This window comes from Mastigoproctus giganteus, chromosome 1 (assembly GCF_048544385.1).
Source record: "Mastigoproctus giganteus isolate SK-2022 chromosome 1, ASM4854438v1, whole genome shotgun sequence".
Classification (NCBI taxonomy): domain Eukaryota; kingdom Metazoa; phylum Arthropoda; class Arachnida; order Uropygi; family Thelyphonidae; genus Mastigoproctus; species Mastigoproctus giganteus.
In genome coordinates this window covers 142,337,845-142,364,410 of record NC_143575.1, presented here as the reverse complement: position 1 = coordinate 142,364,410, position 26,566 = coordinate 142,337,845, and the positions used below count along the sequence as shown (strand labels likewise).

Genomic DNA, 26,566 nt, shown 5'->3' with positions numbered 1-26,566 from the left:
TGGAGCAGTGTGGCATTGGAGGCAAATTGCTGCTATGGATAAAGGGATGGTTGAGGGGCAGAAGACAGAGAGTGGTAATCAATGGACACTGCTCAACGTGGACTAATGTTATTAGTGGAGTTCCTCAGGGTTCAGTGTTGGGTCCATTGTTGTTTTCTGTATTTATAAATGATATTGATGATCGTATATCAAGCTTAATGTCCAAGTTTGCAGACGATACAAAGGTTGGCAGGGTTGTTAAGGACACTACTGATGCTATGCTGCTGCAACAGGATCTGGAAAGGTTTAGCAGATGGGCCTAGAGGTGGCAAATGAAGTTTAACATTGACAAATGTAAAGTACTACATATGGGAAACAGTAACCCAAGATCAACGTATCAACTCTGTGGTACTACGCTGACAGTGGTAGAGAATGAAAAGGACCTGGGGGTAATTGTGCAGGCAGATATGAAGTTCTCTGAGCAGTGCAGACGAGCTGCAAGAGTAGCTCATGGTGTCTTGTCAATGATATACAAGAATTTGTCTAGCAGGGATAGGGATGTGATTATTCCCTTGTATAAGGCATTGGTCAGGCCACACCTTGAGTACTGTATACAGGTCTGGAGGCCTCATTTCAAGAAGGATGTAGAGCTGCTGGAACGAGTACAGAGAAGGGCAACAAGATTAGTGAATGGAACAAAGGGTTGCTCTTACGAAGAAAGGCTTAAGTTTTGCAAATTACAGAGTCTGGAGACTAGGCATCGGCGAGGTGATCTGATAGAGGTGTATAAGGCTTTGAATGGCTTGAGCATGCTCAATGCTGATGGGATTCTTCCTCTTGCTCAGAATAATCACCTGAGAGGGCATAAATTCAAACTGAGGAAGGACGGATGTCGGATAGATGTGCGGAAATTTGCCTTTAGCCAGCGGGCAGTTGGTTTGTGGAATAGACTTCCATCACTTGTTGTTGAAGTTGATAGCGTAAACAAATTTAAGGCTCAGCTGGACAGGTATTTCGAACGAACGGAGGGGTGAAATGGGGGTAGTGGTTTTTTTTTTTTTTTTTTGGCTGATGTTGAACAAGCTTGCTTTCTTGCATCATATGCCTCTGCTAATGCTAATACTGCTGTTTTTTTTTATGCAAGTGGGACAGCTAAGCAAAGGATTGCCACTGCAGGGGTGCCTCCATAGCCAGGTGGGCAGGAGCAGCAGTGCTCAGCACACGCTTCTTGATTAGACCGGGGTTCGAGCCCATGACCACCAAATATGGAGGATGCGGAAAAGTCAGGGAATGACCACTGCATATCCCTGGAGCAATTATGGCCTTAGTTGCTAATGCTCCTAAAAACCAAATAACAACAACAACAGCCACTACAGGGCCACTAAATCGCCAGACCATTCAGAAAGTACACCAGGGCAGAAAAATGTAGTATATCTCCCCCCCCCCTTGGTGGATAAGTCAAAAATCTATTTACCTCCATTGCACATCAAGCTAGGTTTAAGGGAAAAAAATTGAAGGCGATGGACAAAAAAGAGAAGGATTTTCCTGTTTGAGGCAAAAGTTTCCTGGAATCAGTGAAGCCAAGATAAGAGGGAATTTTTTTGGGTCCTCAAATCAAAGTGCTATATCAAGATGAGGAATTTACTAAAAATTAAATGCTACAGAAATAAGAACCTGAATGGCATTCGAAAACATCTGCTAGAACTTTTTAGATGATGAGAAATCACCAAATTACAGTGAAATTGTGAATTAGCTAATTTTAATGCACAGAGAGCTCTGATGCAACATGTCATTAAAGCTTCATTTCCTCCATTCCCATTTAGATTTTTTTCCTAAAAACTCGGGAGCAGTCTCTGATAAACACAGTGAAAGGATTAGATTCATTGATTTAGATCATATCATGCCATGTCTGTTATACCTGTATGTTTTCCAGGCCAATTTGCATGTATTTGTCAGATTCCTCAAGCTGAAAAACTCAAAATAACTTTTGAGGAAAAACCCTATCCCTCCACTTGAGATTAGTTAACTGCAGTCCTGATTGAAGAAACCTTTTAAAATTCCTCCAGTCTATGATGGGACTCAAACCCAGACCTCTCCCTCTCTCCAAATGAGTCACATGGAAAAATCATTCTATTACAGAGAGGATCCTCTAACATATACAGTGGCAGACAAAAAACTGCATCACTTGTGAATTTTGCAAATAATGTGTTTGTGCTGCATTATGGATTGCAGAAATGTTCGAAATGCATTTGTTAGATGGGTTATATTTCTCTGTGAATGAAATCCAATAAAAAGACTCCGCCTGATATACCTAATTGCAATAAATATCTTCACAAAGGGTAAACTGCATAATTAATGGAAATATGAAAAATCATGACAACCAAACATACATTTTATTCCATTTACATGTACAAACTGAAATGACAAGTTAACATAATAGTATTATGTACTGTAAATCAGCAAAATAAGTCCTCAGTATTTTGTTGTTCCTCCTCGAGCTGCAATTGCAGCCTTGCAACGAACTGGCATAGAGTTGTCCAATTTTGTGGTACTACACCCTTACACTGCTCTCCTGCAGCTGAATCTTACTTGTTGGCTTCTTCTGAGCCATTTTTGGCGCCTCGGTAGCCAGGTGGGAAGGAGCAGCAGTGCGCAGCACACGCTTCTTGATTAGACCGGGGTTCGAGCCCGTCACCACCAAATACGGAGGATGCGGTAAGGTCAGGGAATGACCACCGCATATCCCGGAGCAACATGGCCTTAGTTGCTAATGCTCCTAACAAACAAACAAACTGAGCCATTTTAGACAATATTATATGCCAGCAATTTTCAGTAGGATTCAAACCTGCACTGTCGCCAGGCCAGTCTAACACTGTAATGCCAGCATTTCTGGCATTACAGTGTTAGACCTTTAAGCCTTGTGAGACAAGAAAACAAACTCATCATTAAATCTAAATAGCATAAAACTTACCAATTCTTCTGTGTGGCAAGGTGATGAGTCCTGTTGAAAAATGCAATTTTGTACGTTCTGTGTGTGATTCTTAATAACAGGTTTCAGGCACTCTTAGAAGATAGCAATGTAAGTTTCTGCATTTACCGTTCCATTAATAAACTTAATTTGCCTCACCCCTTTGCTTGTTATGCATCTCCAGACCATTTGACCTCTAGGTATGGTTTTGGCACATTATAGCCTTAGTTGCTAATGCGCCAATAAAACCCAACAACCAACCAACCAACCAACCAACTTCTAGGTAACTTTACAGTTGGTGTTATGCAGTCAGGATGGTATGCCTCTAATTTTTGTCTTCTGACGTCGCTTCCCATCCGAGCCATGCAGGTTGAATTTAGATTCGTCAGAAAAGATGACTTGTGTCCCATTGCTCTTTTGTCCATGAAACGTGTTTTAGCTCAAGCAAGTCGCTTCTTCCTCATTTGTTGGGTCAACAAAGGCTTCTTTTTGGGCCTGATAGGCATGCAGATCACATTCCGTAAGCCGTCTTTGGATGGTTCATTGCACTTGTTTCAACACCAGAGGCTATCTCAAAGTCCAGTTTTAGATCAGGAGCACTAGCATGGCAATTATGAAAGCATATCCATTTCAAATATCGATCTTGGGAAGGCGTAGTCACTTTCTTACGGCCTGATCCAGGTCTTCTCTTCACATCACCAGTTTCACACTTTAATTTCAGAACCCGGGATACTGTTGACTGGTGGCAGCCTATTTTATCAGCGATAGCAGGCATAGAAAACCGTTCCTGGGACAGATCAACAGCTACACTTTTTTTCCTTGGTGTCAACTGAACGTATGGAGCCATGCTTACACCTCTGTAAAACAGGATACTAATGAGCGTGTGTACCCTTCCAATGCCGTATTTATAGAAATAGCTGATGCAATACCTTGCAATTACTGTCTGCAATAGAAGCTCTATCTGATGCAATACCTTGCAATTACTGTCTGCAATAGAAGCTCTATCTGATGCAATACCATTTTGCTTTGCGACAAACAAAATGACTGTAATTAAATAATATCTTATACGTTTTACTACACATGTTACTTTTTTTAAGGTGATATAGTTTTTTTTTTTGTCTGTCACTGTATAAGCACCATCCTTCCCACACTGTGTGTTAAAAGCTGAGTTCAAATCGTGCTAATGATGTGAGGAAATTTTATGGGCTCTTTTTACAACGTGGCTGAGTTAGGCTGTTTCAAACGAGTGTTGCATGCTCTTTTTCTCCCGGGAATTTGTGTTTTTCGTACAGCAAAGAGACAAATCAACAACACTGCACATGCAGTTTCGAGACGAACATGTACAACGCAATATGGTCAAGTCACTGATGCACCTACAATACCTTTCACTACAAATGTTACTTTTTTTTTTTAAAGGTTATGCAGTTTTTTGTCTGCCACTGTAGATTTGCTATTATCATATAGTAATCTGTAAGTGGGGAAAAAATTGCTTTCTATTTTTTTTTTATGGAAAATTTTAGATTTCTCTTAGAGAACATAAAACAATTTTTTTCTCTTGTTACTTTCAGATTTAGCCATTGGTGCTCCATATGAAGAAAAGGGTACAGTATATATTTATCTTGGATCAGATAAAGGAGTTATTAAAGAACCTTCCCAGGTAAGTGGTACATGGAAGACTGCTATACAGATTGGAGTGGTATGGCATTAAGGGCAAGTTTCTGCAATGGATAAAGGGATGTTTGAGTGGGAGATGGCAGGGAGTGGTAATAAATGGACACTGCTCTATGTGGACTAATGTTATTAGTGGAGTACCCCAGGGTTCGGTGCTGGGCCCTTTTTTTTTTTTTGTTATTTATCAATGATATCGATGAAGGTATATCAGGCTTAATGTCCAAGTTTGCAAATGATACAAAGGTTGGAAGGGTTATTAATAACACTTAAGACAGTTTGCTACTGCAACAGGATCTAGAAAAGTTAGGCAGATGGGCTGAGAAGTGGTAACTGAAGTTTAACATTGACAAATGCAAAGTACTGCATATGGGTTGCAGTAACCCAAGAGAAATGTACCAACTGTGTGGTACTACACTCAGGGAGGTAGAGAATGAAAAAACGGGATAATTTTGCAGTCAGATATGAAGTTCTCTGAGCAGTGCAGATGGGTAGCCAGAGTAGCTAATGGAGTTTTTTCAATGATATATAAGAATTTTGCTAGCAGAGACAAGGAGGGGATTATCCCTTTGTGTAAGGCAATGGTCAGACCACACCTTGAGTATTGCATACAGGTCTTGAGGTTTCATTTTTGGAAGGATGTAGAGTTGCTAGAATGAGTACAGAGAAGGGCAACATGATTGGTGAGAGGAACAAAGGGGTGCACTTATGAGAAAGGCTTAAGTTCTACAAGTTGCAGCATCTGGAGAGTAGGCACTCACGAGGTGACATGATTGAGGTGTATAAGGCCTCAATTTGAGCAGGCTCAATGCTGACTGGATGCTTCCACTTGCTAAGACTAAGAACCTGAGGGGACATAGATTCAAATTGAGGAAAGACAGTTGTAGAATAGATGTGCAGAAGTTTGCCTTTAGCCAGTGGGTAGTTGATTGCTGGAACAGACTTCCATCTGTTGTTGTGGAGATTGATAGCTTGAATGAATTTAAGGCTGAACTAGACAAACATTTGGAATGGGTAAAATGGGAAGGTTATTTTTTATTTTTATTTTTTTTGATAATGTTATATCAGCTTGCTTTCTTGCCTCATATGTCTCTCCTAATGCTAAAGTGCTACTGAAAGCTGGTGTTATTGTTGGAGGTCACGGCAACAAAAATGTTGGGGGTTTATATGTGAGGATAATATGTATGGGGATAGATGATCCGGCAACCATTTATTGTGGTGTGAAGAAGAAATAGCGTCTTCTATTACGAGAAGCTGTGACTGCTATAAAGGCTTATTATTAAGTTGCATCTACATAATTAAATTTTCCTCCTTAACCAATAACCTCCCCCAACATAGTTATGGTTCTATCTGTGTGCCTTGTTGCTTTGTTTAGAACCAGGTTTCGTATACCCTGAACAAACAGATGAAATTGATAACCCATTTTTCTATTATATCGCGGTTTGAACCTGTTTTGCGTTGTGTACTAAGGAAGAATTTAATTAATTATTATTTTTTCCCTAGCGCAATAGTTTTAATTGAACTTAATCAACCCCAGGTGATTACTGATGTGGTCTGAGGACAGCAACGAGGCAGTATTGGTAACAAAACAATCATTTGTTACTAATATATATAAACACATTACAAAAGAAAAATACACATATATACCTGACTCTCGCTCTCATAGCATTCATCTTCTTATTAAAATTAAAAGTTATTGCAATTTCATTTAAACCTTTTTAGTATTATACTGCTTTAACATTTCCATGATTCCTTATAGTTACATTCCTCTTACAAGGGCCATGCAGTTAATATAACAATCTATAATATCCATAAAACATATATATATTTGGCTATTTGCCCTTGTTAAATATAAACTGGATACCAACATCTCTTTCACCCTTTGCTCCTCTATTTAACTTTAAAACAGTTAATATTCCAGACATTTTAATATTTTAAACATTTAATATTTGTGAACGTTTAGCATTTAAGACATTTAATATTTTAAGTACATACATTGGATTATCAAAGCTTTATGTTAACCAATTAATATACATGGTACCTATACTACTGTACCGCGACATATAATACAACTCATGTGTAACATACATAAAAACATAGAAAGAAATCAACTTAGAAAGGAATCATCTTTTAAAACTGCGTCACCGTAATATTCCATTTAAACAATCTCTCGTTCTCATACATACATGATGAAACATTTCAGCTTACCGTTCTCCTGTATCTTTTCCCTTGCTTGCTTCAAACTTCCTCCTTCTCGGGGCGTTTCCCTCTGCTTGTTTATGCTGGCTGTAAATTACTTGATTCCCTCAATACAATTTGCACTGGCGCAGTTTTTACTAGATAGCGTTTTTTCACTATAACCAAAAATTGCGACTCTTTTAATCTTCTAAGTCGAACTATTTTAATTCTTCTCTCTCTTGAACTCTCTAATTTCTTTAATTCTAAATCTTCACACTCCTTATTATTCTCATCTATTCTCTTTTCTATCTATATCCTATCTCTTATTACCCCTCTATATTATTACTCTCTGCTTTTATATCAGGGTCAAACCCTTTTGCATTATTTTTCCATCGCTTGTCTCATTGGATGCTCTAGTTCCAAGGCCAAAAATCTTAGGTGGTCCGAGTATCATGTCATGGTCAAAGAATCTGTTGACTCTTCTTCTGAATCACTTAACGAGCAACAAACCCTAGGTACGTCATGATTTTCTCGGTTGCTAAGAAGGCGTTGCTGACGCTGATGTTACTTTTGACCATCTTTGGGCAAGCGAAAATGTTATCCAATATCACAATCATTGAGAAAGAGCTCAAGGTATCTTGTTGTTTATGTGGGGAAGACAATTTTTCCCCTGCTGTAGCATCTGGAGCGCTTGTGTGTTTACAAGGGAAGACACTTTCCTTGACTTTTCTTGACCTTACAGCGGAAACTTTTACCGCTGCACTGTACTGTACATGGCATTCTCCTAAGCAAGGTTACGAGTGGGCTGGGTCTTTAGAAGATATTTAATATCTTAATTCTAATTTTGAATAATATTTGTTTGATTTTACTGGTTTCTATCTTTGTTGATGGTATTGCAAATTTTATGAATTTTAACGCGACAAAATAAATATCAGCAATTAGGGAAACCAGACTAATACTTAATTTATCAATTACTAAAGATTTGATTTATCCGAAAAGAAAAAGGTGGGATTTATACCACTCGTAACATTATTTAGTAATGGTGGGGGGGGGTGAATGTGTGTGTGTGTGTGTGTGTATATATATATATGGATAGATGGACACAGTAAGCACCAGTTATAGCGATCACGTTTGCAAATTGAAATTTGATTTTAATAAATGTTGATTCTAATAAGCAAAAATTGACAAATATTATCCACAGGCTATAAAAATAAAGATATAAAGCACAAATTTATACTTTCTTACCAGAAGTTTATTACTAATTAAATGATAAGTGAAAATCAAAAGAATCCACAGGTTAGCAAAATAAAAAATAAATTTATTCTTACGTACATAGCTTAATGAACATACATATTAATTAAACATAACACTTTGTGATATGATTATAATTTAAAATACTCACTTATTTTAGATTGTATTAAATTATCACCGCAACGATTTTTCAATATTGTATAACAGTCTACATTCACGATCAATCGAATTAAATGTATTATTGATTGAAGCCTTTTTTTTATGCTGTTGTTTTTCATATAGCTAAACATGAATAAAATAATATTTCTTGGGTGTAGCAGTGGAAGAGGGTAATTAAATTACTTTTTAACAGCAGTTTCTTTAGGTTGCTACCCACCTTTTGTTTATCAATATCATTTAAAAAATATGTTTCACAAAATAATGTATAAATAGCATTGTAGTTATGAAATTAAGAAATTATAACTACTATAGTGTTTCATTTATAGCAGTTATATTTTAAGAAATATGTATTTGCACAAAGAAAGTGAATTAAATATAATTTTTCTTAAATATGTGCGAATTCCAGTTCATTTTCTTCAAAGAATTAAATTAAATTATTAATAAGTAATTACATCACTAATATTCATAATATGGTTTTAAAGATATCTTTTCTTTGTATAAAAATAGCACACTATTTTGAACAGAAATACTATTTTTGTTATTTTCTTTTATTCTATTTATTTAAGTAAAAAAAAAAACAGCATCATTCCAACATTATATATGTAGAAATTTAAAACATCCAATTTAATATACAGATGATCCTCGTATAACATGGTAGTTTGATTCCTACAAAATCTCGTGTAATGAAAAATCATCTTATAAGAGAATAAGAACCAGTTCAAAGGGGGGAGGGGGGGTTCGTTCCAAAACCTAACAAAAATACACCATTTTTTTTATAACTATTGGAAACTTAATTTTTATAGTTGTAATAACTTAATATTTTAACTATTGTTTTTATAATAGTAGTAACTTAAATTGTAATAATTGAAGAAACGTCTTACCTTACAAACTGTGATACTTATATGTCAGATAATGTACGTTCATTTAATTTCCTTCCTCTTCTGCAGCATCTAGATTTCGTGTACCTTCGGCTCTCTTTAAAAGTCACAATCTGCACGCTTCGAAGTCAATTTTTTTATGGTCTCAAACAAGCACAAGTTCAGTAGCACAGAACCTAACCCAGGGATCTCCCAACAAAATACAATGGACCCCCACTTAGATATAAAGCACAAATTTAACTGTATTACCTTACCAATTAACAAAGTTAAATGATATGTGAAAATCGTAAGAATATTTTACAGTTAGCAAAATAAAAATAAATGTATGCTTACGTTCATAGCTTAATTAATACTTACTGTAATATGTACATACTAACTAATTGATATTTCTGTTCACTGACTTTTTTAAATTTTGCAATGAAAAAAAAAAAAAAAACAGTAAAAATAAGCAATTAATAACAAAGAACACAGAACGCAGAAGTTGCAAGAAGCACAATACGCACAAGTGAAATAACGAGTAATGAGTTTCTGAAAATTTATTCATATTTTTTATATGATTGAATATTTCATGGAAGGGGAAACACATTTCTCCATAATAATGTGAAAAGCCACAGAATTCCAGCTATCGGTGCTATAGAAAATGCAAGAAGATAGACTTTACTACCCATTTATAATTGACTACACTAACAGAAAAGAACAATAAACTGGAAACTGCAAATTGTTTTCATTGTTTTATGGTCATGACCTACAGAAAAATATCACAAAGGGGATAACGACTAGTGATCAACAGTGGGGATTCACAAAACGGAATTGAAACGATGAAAATTAGATCTAACATAATAGCAGGGTTTTCTCAGCACAAAAGATCAAAAATACTGTGTTATAAGATTCCCAAACCATGTTAGAGCAAAACTGTGTTGTAGAAGTATTGTGTTATACGGGTGTTGCCTGTACTTTAAATATCATAACACTACATGATCAATATAATACATAATCATAATGTAATTAAGCGGTAGAGATATCAATTCTAATGAAATTTAAGACCAACATCAGCTTTCTTCAGCCCGTACATGAAACTAAAGAACTTTTCATATAAAAAAAAAAAAGGGACTAGAATAAGACTTGGTTCCTCTCCTGTCAGCAAAAAACAAGGTACAGTTTCACTAAGCTCAAAAACATTAATGCCAAACAGTGTGACTGGGAAAAAAGTGGCCTGATCTGATGAATCCAGTTCTTATTATCAGAGGACAAGAATATGGCAAAAAACAGCACTAAGTCCATGGATTCATTCTGTCAGGTGTCAACAGTGCAGTATGGTGTTGAGGGTAGTGTGGGGAGTGTTTTCATGGTGCACATTCATTCCTTGGTACCAGTGAAGCATGTTTGAATGTTAAAGTGTTCTGGAATTTTTTTTTTTTTTTTTGATCAGATGCATCCTTTCATGGCTGCAGTGTAGCCATCTGCAAATGAGTTATTCTAACAGAATAATTAGCTATGTTACAAGAACAGAATTGTGCAACTGGTTTCAGAAATATGAGAGTGAATTCAGTCACCAAATCTCAATCCACTTAAGCACCTGTGGGATGAAGAAGAATGAGCTCTAATAGAGTAGAGATCCACAACCATTCAATTTGCAATAGCTTTGGGAAGTCATAGGATACTTTCACAAAAGGTCATGGTATACAGAGCATTTCAGTTAAACAGTAGCACAAGGGGTCTATATTACTTATTTTATGGTCTAGGCTATTTTTTTCTGAACATTTATGTCATATTTCTGCTAAAATTTAAGTTTGAGTTAAAATTGGACAAGTATTACCATTAAAAATTTAGCATTAATACAGGCATTCGATGCAAGAAAGCAAGCTTATGCAGCATCAGCCAAAAAAAAAAAAAAAAAAAACCACTTCCACTTCACCCCTCTGTTTGTTCGAAATACCTGTCTAGCTGAGCCTTAAACTTATTTAGGCTATCAACTTCCACGACAAGGGGTGGAAGTCTGTTCCACCAACCAACCACCCGCTGGCTAAAGGCAAATTTCTGCATGTCTATCCTACATCTGTCTTTCGTCAATTTGAATGCCCTCTCAGGTGATTATTCTGAGCAAGAGGAAGAATCCCATCAGCATTGAGCACGCTCAAACCATTCAAGGCTTTATACAACTCTATCAGATCACCTCGCTGGTGCCTAGTCTCCAGACACTGTAATTTGCAAAACTTAAACCTTTCTTCGTAAGAGCACCCCTTTGTTCCATTCACTAATCTTGTTGCCCTTCTCTGTACTCATTCCAGCAGCTCTACGTCCTTCTTGAAATGAGGCCTCCAGACCTGTATACAGTACTCTAGGTGTGGCCTGACCATTGCTTGATCAAGTGCTTTTTTTCTGAAAACTCCTTCTCTCCATCCTTAGTTGTCTTGGTTATTAAAAGGAGGTTAGGAAACTAAGGCAGATTGTGAGAAGTCTCAGGCAAGAAAAGCAGCAAAGACTTCTTTACTTAAATAAACCCCAGAATTAAGGGGTTGAATCACATTGGGATGCTAGTCATTTACCAATACTAATACTGACTCCATCAGTCGTTCATTCTGTACGCAAAATGTGTCAGAACTAAAATAAGCAATACCGTTCAGTGCAGTATTAGCCACAGATATCAACATTTCATTGTGTTAGCAGGATGGGCAAAATATAATCTGTAGGAACAGAAAAAAAACAAAAAAAAAAAAAATTAGAATGAGCGGGAGGCCTGAAATATCCCCCCAACTCCCATTACCAGTTTAGCTGACCAGTGAGTGGGGAGGTGACTGGTCTTTGCTTTGAAACAAATTGTTTTGAGGACTTGGGTTTTCAAGGAATTTTTGACAAACAATAGACTTCACTTAAGATGACTAGGGCGTTACTACAAATACGATGTATGTTAAACTTCTGATATATGTTGTATTGATAGTACAAAAGAAATCTAACATAATTGTCTTTTCTTATTTATTAGTTTGAAAATGAAATGCACTAGGCATAATTCTTATGGGTTTTGGTAATTAACTATATACTAAGTAAGTAGCATAGAAGGCATTGTTTTAATTGTATCTCATATTGTGGTTGCCTTCACAACAAGATAGCGGTATTGCACTACTTCAAATAAATAACGCTTCTCTAGTAGAGAAGACTACTGTTATTTATTTTCAGAGGATACCACCACCACCCAGACGATTGTTTCGAGGCTATTGGGCTTCATCATCAATGGGCGGGCAGGTACCCTGGTAATACAACATGCCATCACGGTTGTGAAGTTATATCTGCAGTATGAGAGATGTCAAAGGGTGTTGGTAAAAATGTAATTTGAAAAATGATAGTGGTATTGCACTACTTCAAATAAATAACGCTTCTCTAGTAGAGAAGACTACTGTTATTTATTTTCAGAGGATACCACCACCCAGACGATTGTTTCAAGGCTATTGGGCTTCATCATCAGTGGGCGGGCAGGTACCCTGGTAATACAACATGCCATCACGGTTGTGAAGTTATATCTGCAGTATGAGAGATGCCAAAGGGTGTTGGTAAAAATGTAATTTGAAAAATGCACTAGGCATAATTCTTATGGATTTTGGTAATTAACTATATAGTATCGGTGTGTGTAAATACACCATAGTTAATAAAAACCCATAAGAATTATGCCTAGTGCATTTCATTTTCAAATTACATTTTTACCATCACCCTTTGGCATCTCTCATATTGTGGATATAACTTCGCAACCGTGATGGCATGTTGTTATTACCAGGGTACCTGCCCGCCCACTGATGATGAAGCCCAATAGCCTCGAAACAGTTGTCTGGATGGTGGTATCCTCTGAAAATAAATAACAGTAGTCTTCTCTACTAGAGAAGCATTATTTATTTGAAGTAGTGCAATACCGCTATCTCGTTCTGAAGGCAACCACAATATGAGATACAATTAAAATGATGCCTTCTATGCTACTTACGTAGTTCCAATTTATGGGTTAACTATGGTGTATTTACACCGATACTATATAGTTATTTATTAGTGAACAATTTCTGATTCTAACATAAATTATTAAGGTTTATTTATTTTTACAAGTGAGCAGAGGTCAAGAAACTTATTTTTATTTTGTTTAAAATCTAAATTCAGATAATTCGAAGTGAAGATGTTCCTTGGCCACAACAGTTATCTACCTTTGGGTACTCTTTATCTGGAGGAATGGATATGGATAACAATGGATATTCTGATCTGTTAGTTGGAGCCTATGAGAGTGATGCTGTAATTTTACTTAGGTATATATTTATATAAAATTTACAATATATGTTTAATATTGAATATAGAAATTATTATAATGATAAAAATTGTTATTGGCTAATTGGGAAATGATCAAGTAGTATACTTCCGAAAAGGTATTTTAGGTAAAATTTCAGGGTGTACATGTTACTGAATTATTACGTTTGAAGTGATTGTTCTGTGTAGACCAGTAACCTTTTCCCTGTAATATATCAACATCTTGTGCCAATAATTAATATTTGTAAATAATTAATACTAGCCAATAATTAATACAAGTGGACTGCATTTTGACATAGTTCAGCTAGTATTTAATTTCAAACAATGTGTGTGAAATCTATCTTAAATTATAGGTTTGACAGTTAAATTTTGGAAATGAAAGAAAACTAGATTCTAGAGTTCAAAAAAAAATTTTTTTTTTTTTTTAAGTAATCCCTCAAGCAGCACATGTGAGATTACTCAGAGCTGATAGAAACATTTATTTAATAAATGCAGTTGAATGTCTTCCACCAGTTTATTTGTCATATTTCTTTTAAAGCCCTCTATATTAATTGTTGCTATTTTAGAGTGGAGTGAATTTTCCGGAAAAGTAGCTTAGGGAAAATAGATCAGAGGAATAGGTAGGTTTTGGCCCCACAATCTGTTTTGCTAAAACTTCCTTGACAATGAGCGCAGAATGAGGCTTAACCTTGTTATGCTGCATGAAACAGCTCCCTTTTCTTAAACTTGATTGCATTACTTGAAGTCTTAACCAAATAATCCAAAACTTGTCATTGTCTTACTTGATGGAACAAATTCCTTGTGAATGGTTCCTCTGCTGTTGAAGAAAGTGATCAGCATCACTTGATTTTTGAAAATTAAATTTTTTATTTTAGACAACATATTGATTGTTATTCCATGCTTTGTCTCTTTCTTTGTGGAATATATTTTGAAACACCATGGCCTATCACATGTTAATACAATTGAATCAAGCAAGGACTACCATTTAAAGCTTAAATAAGCTCATCTCATTTAAAATGTTAATGTGAAGAAAATGGTTTGAATTGTTATCCATAGATCCTGGAGAATGAGTATTAAGCACAAGTACCATAACAAATTGTGACATTTTTGGTAATAAATGTAAATTTGGAGAAAAATAGTGTCAGCTGCAGAAAAAATGTTTTTACTATAGATTCAGAAAATGATATAATGTAAAATAAAAAAAAGAATTTCTTTCATACTCTGAAAAAAAAAATCTCTTAATTGCATTTTATGCCTTGTGGCTGCAATGCAATAAGTGGAAAGCAGTGGCATGCTAATTGCATTTCACTTAAATTTTTTTTTTTTTTTTTTTTACCCAGGATATGTGATTGGAAAAATATTCCAGAATATGTTAAGTCATGAAGCAAAATTACAATAGGTTTGAAGCAGTATTTCTGATCATTTTTAGAATATCAGGACCTATTTAGACTATTTACATTATTATACAGTAGAACCCAGATAAGAAATTCCAGCATAAGAAGTTTTCCCCTCTACTAGGTTTGGTTTCTTAAGTCCCAATTTCAACTCTATATGTTGTAATGTATTATTTTCCCACTTAAGAAGTTTTTTCGATATACATGTACAGTATCTCATATTGTGAATGCCTTCACAAAGAGTTCCCCTAAGATTGCACTGCCTTCAATAAGCAACACTTTGACAATGGAGACCTAATGTTACTTATTCTCGGTGGATACCACCAGCTCACCACCCATGGGTGGTGGTACCACGAAATATACCCCACTACCTCAGGGTGGTGGTATCCATCACGAATAACTAACATTAGTCTTCTCCATTGGCGAAATGTTGCTTTTTGGAGGTAGTACAATATCAGGGCAACTCATAAAAGCATTCACAATATGAGATATAACAGAAACAATGCATTTAGCATTAGCATTAGTAGAGGCATTTGATGCAAGAAAGCAAGCTTATGCAGCATCAGCCAAAAAAAAAAAAAAAAAAAACCACTTTCACTTCACCCCTCTTTTCATTCAAAATACCTGTCCAGCTGAGCCTTAAACTTATTTAGGCTATCAACCTCCACCACAAGGGATGGAAGTCTGTTCCACCAACCAACCACCTGCTGGCTAAAGGCAAATTTCCGCACGTCTATCCTACATCTGTCTTTCCTCAATTTGAATTTATGCCCTCTCAGGTGATTTTTCTGAGCTAGAGGAAGAATCCCATCAGCATTGAGCATGCTTAAACCATTCAAGGCTTTATACACCTCTATCAGATCACCTCGCTGGTGCCTAGTCTTAAGACACTGTAATTTGCAAAACTTAAGCCTTTCTTTGTAAGAGCACACCTTTGTTCCATTCACTAATCTTGTTGCCCTACTCTGTACTCGTTCCAGCAGCTCCAAATCCTTCTTGAAATGAGGCCTCCAGACCTGTATACAGTACTCTAGGTGTGGTCTGACCATTGCCTTATACAAGGGAATAATCACCTCCTTATCCCTGCTAGAAAAATTCCTATATATCATCGACAATACACCATGAGCTACTCTTGCAGCCTGTCTGCACTGCTGAGAAAACTTCATATCTGCCTGCACAACCACCCCCAGGTCCCTTTCATTCTCTACCACTGTCAGTGTAGTACCACAGAGTTGATACGTTGCTCTGGGGTTGCTGTTTCCCATGTGTAGTACTTTACATTTGTCAATGTTAAACTTCATTTGCCACCTCTCAGCCCATCTGCTCAACCTTTCCAGATCCTGTTGCAGCAGCATAGTGTCAGTAGTGTCCTTGACAACCCTGCCAACCTTTGTATCATCTGCAAACTTGGACATTAAGCTTGATATACCATCATCAATATCATTTATAAATACAGAAAACAATAATGGACCCAACACTGAGCCCTGAGGGACTCCACTAATAACATTAGTCCATGATGAGCAGTGTCCATTGATTACCACTCTCTGTCTTCTCCCCCTCAACCACCCCTTTATCCATAGCAGCAATTTGCCTCCAATGTCACACTGCTCCAATTTGTGTAGCAGTCTTCCATGTGCAACAGTATCAAAAGCCTTTCTAAAGATCCAAGTATATAATATCAAAGTTATTCCCTGCATCCAGTTCTTTTGTGACTTGCATCATAGTATCCAATCAAGTTGGTCAGGCAAGACTTCCCCTTAACAAAACCATGCTGTGTCTGAGCTATAACTGAAGTCTTGTCTAAATGATCCTGCAGTGCTTCTTTAACCAGTGCCTCCATTAATTTTCCTGGAACAGAAGTTAAGCTCACAGGTCTATAATTACTTGTGTCAGCCTTTGATCCTCCTTTGTGAATTGGGGTCACATTTGCACATTTCCAGTCTATGGGTGCCTCCCCTGAGTCCAAGGAAGCTCTCATAATTATGGCTAAGGGTTTGCTTACTTCCTTTGCTGCCTCCTTTAATATAACTGGATCGATCCCATCCACCCCAGGTGCCTTTCTTGTGTTTATCTTCAACAGTTCCTCCTCCACTTTACTCCCAGTTATTTCAAGATTCTGTAGCTTACTGCTAGAGTTGAATACACCTCTGGCATTCCCCTTGTTGAATAACTCCTCATGTCTGAATATCGATGCAAAATATTCATTTAGTTTGTTAGCTACCTGAGCAGGATCATCAACAGTTGACCCATCAATATCAAGTGGACCAATCTGATTCATCCCCTTCCTTCTAGAGGTTTACATAAGTAAAGAACTCTTTGCTGTTTTTCTTTGCATCCCTTGCCAAGGATTTCTCGTAATCTGCCTTCGCCTGCCTAACCTCCTTTGTAACTTGGTTGCATATCAACTTGTATCTATCATAGGCTTCTGTGTCATGTGTTAATTTGTAAGTATCCCATGCATTTTTCTTCTCTGCCATATGCCTCATTAGTTCCTCTGATATCCATTTTGGCCTAAACCTTGAACAATATTTCTTAGTTGGTATGTAAAGCCTAGTAGCTTCCAAGAATGCTTTCTTTGAATTGTCTTTGAATGCTTTCCATTTTGAATTTGCTGTTGGTAACATCATCAGTTGGTCCCACTGTATAGAATTTAAATACTGTCCCAGTCCATCGTAGTCGCCTTTACAGAAGCAATAACCCTTCCCTTTACCCCTAATCGTAGTTACCTCTTTGAGTAAATCCCATTTCAGCACACTGTGATTACTGCCACCTAATGGTTCATTTATCTGCAGATTCTTAATGCATGAAGAATCACTGCTGATAATCAAATCAAGAGTATTACTCCCTCTAGTTGCCTCCCGAACATGCTGGTGTAGAAAACAATCATCCAATAAATCCACAAAAGCCCTGCTAGTGTGTGAGTAACCATCCCCCAAATTCCAGTCAATATCTGGGAAATTAAAATCTCCCATTATAAGACTCTCTGATTTACTGGTCAACTCTATTTCCCTGTACAGTTCCTTATTATACTCATCAGAGTCATTAGGCCTATAGCACACTCCTACTCTCAATTTTGATCTCCCAGTGCTTATGTCACACCAAACTGACTCAACACTGCACTGTCCAGCGATGTCGACTGGCTTCACTTCCTTGGTTTTTATGTGTTTCTTAACTAATAGCATAACCCCTCCCCCCTTCCTATCCTGTCTATCCTTTCTGTAGACGTTGTACTCCCCAAATTGCAGTTTTTGCATCCCTTATATCTGTGTGACACCACGTCTCTGATATCCCAACAATATCTGCCTTTGATGTTTTGAGCAATACCTCAAATTCATCAAATTTATTTACTAAACTCCTAGCATTGGTGTACACGCAAGTATACCTGCACCTGTTTCTGTTCTTAGCTACCCTAACACAACCCATGTGTTTACTTGTACCGCAATGGCTCCCAGCAGTCTCTGAAATACCATGCATCTTGTTTTTCAGGCTTCTGCTCATTCTAATAGAAGCAGTGCAAGAATCTCTTTCACCTCTGCCAGTGGCTACTGTCAATCTATTGGTCTTTGTCTCCCCCCAAGCTAGCAGTTTTCCGACCCACCTAACACTGCCTCGATAGCATCAGCAAATATTCTTGCACCCGTTCTATTTAAGTGTATCCCATCCCTGTAGAAGCAATCTCTCCTGTTAACAAGTACAGTCCAGGCTGAAAAAAATTCTACCCCTTGAGCCTTGCAGAATCTTTCCAGGGCCGAATTGATCGACAAGGCTCTCATCATATACTCCCTCCTATCGTGTCTGGGCAGAATTGCAGACACTTTCAAATTCAACCCTAATTCTCGGCTTTTGTTCAACAGTGACCTGTACTTGTTAAGTAATTCTGCCGGTCTCCTACTCTTAATATTATTAGTGCCAACGTGTACAACTATATCACCTTTTGTGCCCTTAAAAGATGATATTCGCTGTACAACGTCATCAACCTTTGCCCCTGGCAGACATACCCTGGTCCTGTTCCACCTATCTTTTTTACAAAGCATGTTCCCCGTTTCCCTGACAATAGAGTCACCAACAACTACTAGTTCCTTCTGGACCAGCGCATTCTGCCTTGGGGGTTGTCTCTGTGTCACGCGATGCCCAAGTGTAAGCTCTGGCGTTGATGTGGGCAGCTGAGAGCTTGATGGGCCCCTCAATTTAGTTTCTTCGAGGGCATCCACCCTGTCCTTCAAGCTCTCATATAGGCCCACAAGAACGCCGAGTTGTTGCCTGATATCGATACACTCCTTGCATCGCGCACACACACAAAGACATCCCCCTTGGCAGTATCATGTCCCGTACCCGATTGCTCTGCAAACATCAAGCAAACAGTGCATTTTATAAGGCTGTGAGTCAGAGGACAACTGCCCCCCTCAGTTCTGCTCTGAGCCACAGCACTTCCATTAGCTTGAGCCTTTTGCTTTGCTGCTCTGGTCTGAGTCATGATTCTATTAATTTATTATTTAATTATAATTAATTATGTTATGTTATTAATTATGTTAAATATAATTAATTATATTATGTTTGTAATCTAAGTCATTTCACCTACATCAATGGTTTATTGTGAACTAAAATGATGCTTGGCACGGACTTATTTGATTATTGAATTTTCCATAGTCTGAGGCTTTCTATGCTAAAACCTTTTTAGTATAAATATTTTGATATAATGGAAATGACATATTGCAGTTGTTTTCATTGATATCCATAATTGGATACGTAGACCACGTTAAGCGTTAAGTTCTAATGGTTGTGAGCAGTTCTGAATTACTTAGTGGAATTTTTGCTCTGTCTTATTGTAATTGTGACCTTTTAAGGTATGCTGAAACTTTAAAGGAACTCATTCTTCTAACTTGGTAATGATTTTAATGAACAGAATGCTAAGCAATTAGAAACCCTCAGTTTAAAAATGTTTCCCCATAGGCAGAGTAAAATATTTATAAATTCTGAAATAGTACTTAAAAATCATCTTTGATTTATGTATGTGTATCTTTTCATTTTTGTTTGTGTAGGTAATATCCCATACCCTTAGGTCATTTTCTCTTCTAAGATGTTTTCCCTCATAAGAAGTTCTAAACCTCCAGTCCCTTGGAAAACTTCTTATCTGGGTTATACTGTGTATAGAATATTATATATACTAGGACAACTGATGTAGGACCAACTGATGATGTAACCAACAGCAAATTCTAAATGGAAAGCATTCAAGCAGAGGTGGACTGGGTCAAAAATTCTTATTGGGGAAAACTTGTGGTAGCTTCATACTAGTGTTTATGGCCAAAACCACATCGGCCTCTGGTCTCCCAGCCCACTGGGGTTTACCCTGTAAGTCTTATAACCAGTCCGTCTCTGCATTCAAGTGAGTAATCTTGGAAGTTACTAGGCTTTTCATACCAATTGAGAAATACTGTTCAAGGTTTAGGCCTAAATGGATTGCAGATGAACTAATGAGACTAGTGGCAGAGAAGAAAAATGCATGGATGCATATAAATTATCAGGAGACACATATGCCTATGGTAGATATAAGATAGTCTGTAATCAAGTCGCAAAGGACATTAGGCAAACAAAGGCAGATTACGAGAAATCTTTGGCAAATTATGCAAAGGAAAACAGTAAAGAGACTTCTTATGTAAACTCTAGAAGGAAGGGGATGAATCAGATTGGTCCATTTGACATTGACGGATCGATTGTTGATGAACCTGCTGAGGTAGCTGACAAACTGAATGAGTATTTTGCATATACAGTCACAAATGAGGAAGTCTGTAGGAAAGTGGAGGCTAGAAGCTTATCAATCTCTGTCAGGGAGCTAAATGATTTTGTAATAACTGAGAGAAAAGTGGAGGATTAATTGTCGAAATTGAACATAAGAAAGGTACCTGGGGTGGATGGAATCTATCCCGTTATATTAAAGGAAGTAAGCAAATCCTTAGCCATACATATGAAAGCTTTCCCTCGAATCAGGATAGGTCCCTATGGACTGGAGATGTACAAACGTATTCCATTTTCAAAAAGGGGATCAAAGGATGACACAAGTAATTACAGACCTGTTAGTTTAACTTCTGTTCCAGGGAAAATAATGGAGTCACTGGTTAAAGATGCAATGCAGGATCATCCAGACAAGACTGCAGTTATAGTTCAGACACGGCATCGGATAAGGGGAAGTCTTTTCTGACAAATTTGATAAGATACTATGATGTGGTCACAAAGGAACTGGATGCAAAAAATAATTTTGATATCTTATACTTCGATTTTAGGAAAGCTATTGACACTGTTGCACATGGAAAACCACTTAGAGCAGAATTGCATTCAGGGCAAGTTGCTACAATGGATAAAAGGATGGTTGAGTGGGAGAAGTCAGGAGTGGTAATAAATGGACACTGCTCTTCTTGAACTGATGTTATTAGTGGAGTTTCCCAGGGTTTGCTGTTGGGCTGATTGTTGTTTTCTCTATTTATCAATGATATTGATGAAGGTATATCAGGGTTAATCGCTAAGTTTGCAGATGATACAAAGTTGGCAGGGTTGTTAAAGAGAGTAATGATAGTACACTACTGCAACAGGATCTGGAAAAGTTGAGCAGATGGACTGAGAGGTGGCATCTGAAGTTTTACATTGACAAATGCAAAGTACCGCATGTGGGTAGTAGTGACCTCAGAGTAATGTAACAACTGGGTGGTTCTGCACTCAGGATAGTGGAAAATGAAAAGAACCTGGGGTAATTGTGCAGTCAGATATGAAGTTTTCTGAGCAGTGCTGACAGGCTGCAAGAGTAGCTCATGGTGTCTTGTCAATGATGTGCAGGAATTTTGCTAGCAGGGATAATGAGATGATTGTCCCCTTGTATAAGGCAATGGTCAGGCCACATTTTGAGTACTACATACAGGTCTGGAGGCCTCATTTTAGGAAGGATGTGGAGCTGCTGGAACAAGTACAAGGAAGGGCAATGAGATTTGCAAGTGGAACAAAGGGTTACTGTTTCCAAGAATGCTTAAATTCTGCAAGTTGCAGTGTCTGTAGACTAGGCACCTACGAGGTGATCTAATTGAGGTGTATAAGGCTTTGAATAGTTTGAGCAAGCTCAGTGCTAATGGGATTCTTCCTGTTGCTCAGATTACTCACCTGAGGGGACATAAATTCAAATTGAGGAAAGACAGTTGTAGAATTGATGTACTAAAATTTGCCTTTAGCCAGTGGGTGGTTGATAGTTGGAACAAACTTCCATCTGTCCTAGTGTAGGTCAAAAACTTAAATCAGTTCAAGGCAGAACCAGACAAGCATTTGGAGTGAATGGCGAAATGGGAAAGGATTTTTTTTTTTTTTTGTCTGATGCTATATAAGCTTGCTTTCTTGCATCATATCCTCTACTAATGCTAATGCTAACACTACTTCCAGTTAATATGTAATATGCATTAAAATTGAAGTGTATAAATTTAACCTGAGCCTCATATAACATAAATGCAGAAGCTTTTGGTGGTAGAGGCTACATTAAAGTTGGCAGTTCACAAGTAGGCAAAGTCTATTTAATAAACTGCCATCAATGCCTGTTTAAGAGACTGCCTAGCTGCACCCTGCATGGCAACTGAAATTTACCTGCTTTTTTATATATATAAAAAGTTGATAGTTTATTTGCTAATTAGACACTAGATGCTATCTGATGAGAGGACAAACAACTCTCAAAAACACTGTCCCAGCAGCATCTTATACATTAAATAAATGAGAGACATTGCCTTTTGGCAATGTTATTTGTGGTTAAGGAAAGTTTGTTCTGTCTTATGATAGTTGAAATTCTACTTGTTGCCAAATGCCTAGAATTGCAGGGTAGTCCTCAATATTATCAATGCATATTTATTTGTTTTAAAGCAAGTTATAACCATTTCTGTTTATTCATCATCCAACAAAGTTATTGAATTGGAGCATATTTTGTGAAACATATAGTTCACAAAATGAAAATGTGTGTTTTCATTTCAGATCTCGGCCAGTACTAGATATTATTACTTCAGTTGATGGAACTCATACTAATATTGATCCAGATGCAAAAACCTGTGAAAAGGATAATTCGCCTAATGTATGGTAAGCATTGTTAATTGCATTATAGCCTCAGTTGCTGATGCGCTAATAAAATACAAACAGCATTGTTAATCCATTCATTAACACTGTTGTGCTGAATTTAATTTGTATTTGAATTAGTTTATATAAACTTCACATTAATTAAAACTGTGTATAATAATCTAATTGCTGGCAAGGTTTTGATATTAATACTGTTTTTTTTAGTTAAGCATTCATTTATATACTTCCCTTCCACAGTGGGGTTTATCAGATAGGCCAAAATAATAACCTCATTGCACAGGGTATGTCAAATAAATTGTCATATTTTCTGTTATATTTCATTTTGAATTTAGTTTCTGTGTGTGTTTATAACCAGAAGCAGGTGCATGGGGCCCTTGACTCCCCACACCACTTCAACAATGCTACGCTCTTTATCTATTCAATCCACAGCTGAAACTTCCAATAGCTGTCAACAAGTGTTTCCTCTAATTTCTCCATCGAAAATTCCAGAAATCTATTATTTATCGAACAAAAGAAAAATGCAGGATCACGTGTTCTTTGTTCATGGCAGTGCATCCAACCATTGTATTCTCTGGGTCTCACATCATGGAAGAGTCTCTCTGGTGTACAATTGGTGAGTTGTTAATTGATCTATTTTACCATTACAGTATAGTTCACAAAGTAATTTTTCTCCACTCCTTTGCAAAAGTTTTTCTTCATCTTTTTCATATTTCAAAAAAAAAAAAAAAAATCTGCAATTTTTCATATTTTTGTTAACAAATAGCATCATAATAAACACCCAAGAATAGCTTGGGTGTTTATTACATTTATTTCCATTTTTCATTTCTGATACATTGCATACAGCCCATGGATAGTGGTAACTGATGCAAGGAAGTGAGCTTATACAGCATTATCAACAATAAAAAAAAAAAAAAAAAAAAAGTCTTATTGCCTGCCCATCCCTTCTAGTGACACTGGCCAACAAAAAAAAAAAAAAAAAATTTTTTTATACTTACTGAGGCAAAAACTTGTAGATTATAAAGGAAATTGATCCACTGATTCTTCTAGAAATACCAAAGTTGTTTTGTTCATGTTTCCAGTGAAAAATATATACTGAAATTTATATTCGTTACAACTTAATGAATTGCCAATTTCTAATATCATACAGTAATGCCTATATGCTAATATCCATCTTGTTCATTTTAAAATACTTTAATCAAACATTTAATATTTTGTGTATATTCTGTTTTCTTAGAAATGTTTGCCACTTACAGTTTTTTTTTTTTCTTATAAACCATTCTGTAATTTCCCATTAATGACAGTATGACTTTGGTACTGCTTTTCCAAATACGTTGAAGTAGATGGTCCAGCAAAGTTGGCAACATAAGAATCCTCACTATATTTACCATTGCTTTCTTTATCCCATGATTTTTTTGGGGTGAATCTGGTATTGGCAGATCATTATAGAAGAGACCTTATTGCAGATGATATTTTAGGACATTTGATGCTGTGCTTGCTTTTTGTTGACATCTCTGATATTTTTATCATTCAGAAATAGCAATTGTCAGTATAGTTGAACAGTTCTCACCACAACAGAGGAACAGCAGAAGGCATATTTTTAATTTTTTCAGTTAACCACATCCTCAGATTTGTGGTGCAGGTAATGCTTACAGTTACCTGATTCCTTGCTTTTTAAAACTCAAAAGTCAGCTGCCATGAGATAAGCCAAGGTCAGGATGGCCTTGGCTAATCTTGGTTTATCTTTGCAGAAGTTATAACATTTCATGATCAGTCAAGAAGGCCCTCCATAAGTGATTCTCAGAATTCAGAGTTTTCAAAGTCTATGATATATAGACATTAAAATCAATGTGAGCTTCAAACCATTTTGACCATCATTTATGAACAAATTGAGTGACAGTGATGTGCAAAACACATAGGAAGTTTGGCACAATTCTTTGAACTTTAATGCTTTTTCAAAATGAACTTTTTTTTTTGTGATGAAATTCATATATTAGAATACAGAATCAATGAATGTTTACTTCAAGAATGAATAAAAATCTGCAGTATCACAAGGAGTTACAGTATAGTTTAATATTGCAATTAAAATACAATCCAATTTGAATTCTGATAATTCCATTAAGTTTTTAACTTGTGGGGAAATATTTTAAACTTATTTTAACTCATGGGGGAAAACCCTATTTCCTTTGGCTGAGATCAGCCAACTACAGCCTGAGTGAAAAAGCCTGTAGAAATCCATACAGTCTACATACTGTTTATGGGGTCAGGCACCACCAGTGGTTTCTCACATTTGCGCCATAATTACTCTTGTGAAGAAATACTGTGACACTGTAAAAAGTCAGAAAAAGTGTTATGTTCTGGCTTTTGGCCGCAGGGCTGTTGGTGGAATACAGCGTTGCCCATATACACTGCTAGGAGGTAAGCCAGGCTGCCCATTATTCTTTGGCTAGTCTCTGCCAGGGTCATCTGAGCTTCCTGAATAGAAACCAAGTTTAAAAAAAAAAAAATGAAAAAAAAAAGTTAGGTTTTTTTAGTACAGAGCATCACCCAAGAAGAGGGGGGAGTGAAAGTAGGAGGGAAGGGGTGTAGATGAAGGCAGCCCCTAGTTAAAGGTGAAACATATGCTCCACCAGGGAAAATGGAATAACCCCAGGGAAGGGGAAGAAAAGCCATACAGCTGAGGTGCTGGGTGTGGTTGCCTTTGGCATTTGTGTGAATTTAAGCCACAGATCTACCCTTTCCTGGGACTGGGTTTGCAACATCCCTTCCTGGGAAACAGGGTCACAAAGGTTTGCGGTTGTGAATTCTTGGAGTAAGAAAACAAGTCCGGAGATAAGACCAATCCAGTTGGTGCCACATCCGGGTGTGTGGTCAGTCCAGTAGGTGTAAGTCCAAAGTTAAGTCAGTGGGTGTTAGGTCCAGGGATGAGGATAGTCTGGTAAGTGTACAATTAGGTGAGGCAGATCAAGGAACTTTTCAATAAGCCTACGTTGTTTTGGTTTTCTGGGTGAGTGAGCAGGGATTTTCTCTGATTTGGCTGATGCTGCATAAGCTTGCTTTCTTGCATCATGTGCCTATGCTAATGCTAAATATAACCTGTGCAAAACAAGAGGTTTGTAGTGATGTGCATCATTGATGTAGATATATTCGTGTCCTTGAGGGATATCGTGTGTTTCAGTAAAAAGTGTGCATCAGCGATCCTTGTAGCTGTGGCAACCATAAATGTAGTTCCAATCTTTGGGCTGGCCATAGTGACACAGTCACTATGGCCAGCCCAAAGAAAAAAAAAGACCTTCCCCTTTCCAAAGGTTTGTCCAGTTCTTCTTGAATCTATTTAAGCTATCAACTTCCACCACAACAGGTGGAAGTTTGTTCCAACAATCAACCACTTGCTGGTTAAAGGCAAATTTCTAAACATCTATTCTACTGTCTTTCCTTAAGTTGAATTTGTGTCCCTTCAAATGTGCAACTGAGCAAGAGGAAGAATCCCATTAGCATTGAGCTTGCTCAAACCATTCAAAACCTTATACACCTCAGTCAGATCACCTCGCAGATGCCTAGTCTCCAGATGCTGCAGTTTGTGCCTTTCTTGGTAAGAGCGCCCCTTTGTTGCCCTTCTCTTTACTTGTTCCAGCAGCTCTATCTCCTTCCTAAAATAAGGCCTCCAGGCCTGTATGCAGTACAAAACGTGTGGCCTGACCATTGCATTATACAATTATTTCATTGCA

General features: G+C 37.1%; 1 protein-coding gene across 1 annotated transcript in view; it reads left to right on the top strand.

The window, feature by feature from the left end:
* The window catches only part of LOC150091168 (integrin alpha-PS1-like), a 552,996-nt gene that overhangs the window by 309,497 nt on the left and 216,933 nt on the right, over nt 1-26,566 (top strand). The window contains exons 9-11 of the mRNA XM_090388878.1: nt 4,516-4,604; nt 13,216-13,358; nt 22,743-22,844. Coding sequence (XP_090245004.1) covers nt 4,516-4,604; nt 13,216-13,358; nt 22,743-22,844 — 334 coding nt within the window. The remainder of the gene's footprint in view (nt 1-4,515; nt 4,605-13,215; nt 13,359-22,742; nt 22,845-26,566) is intronic.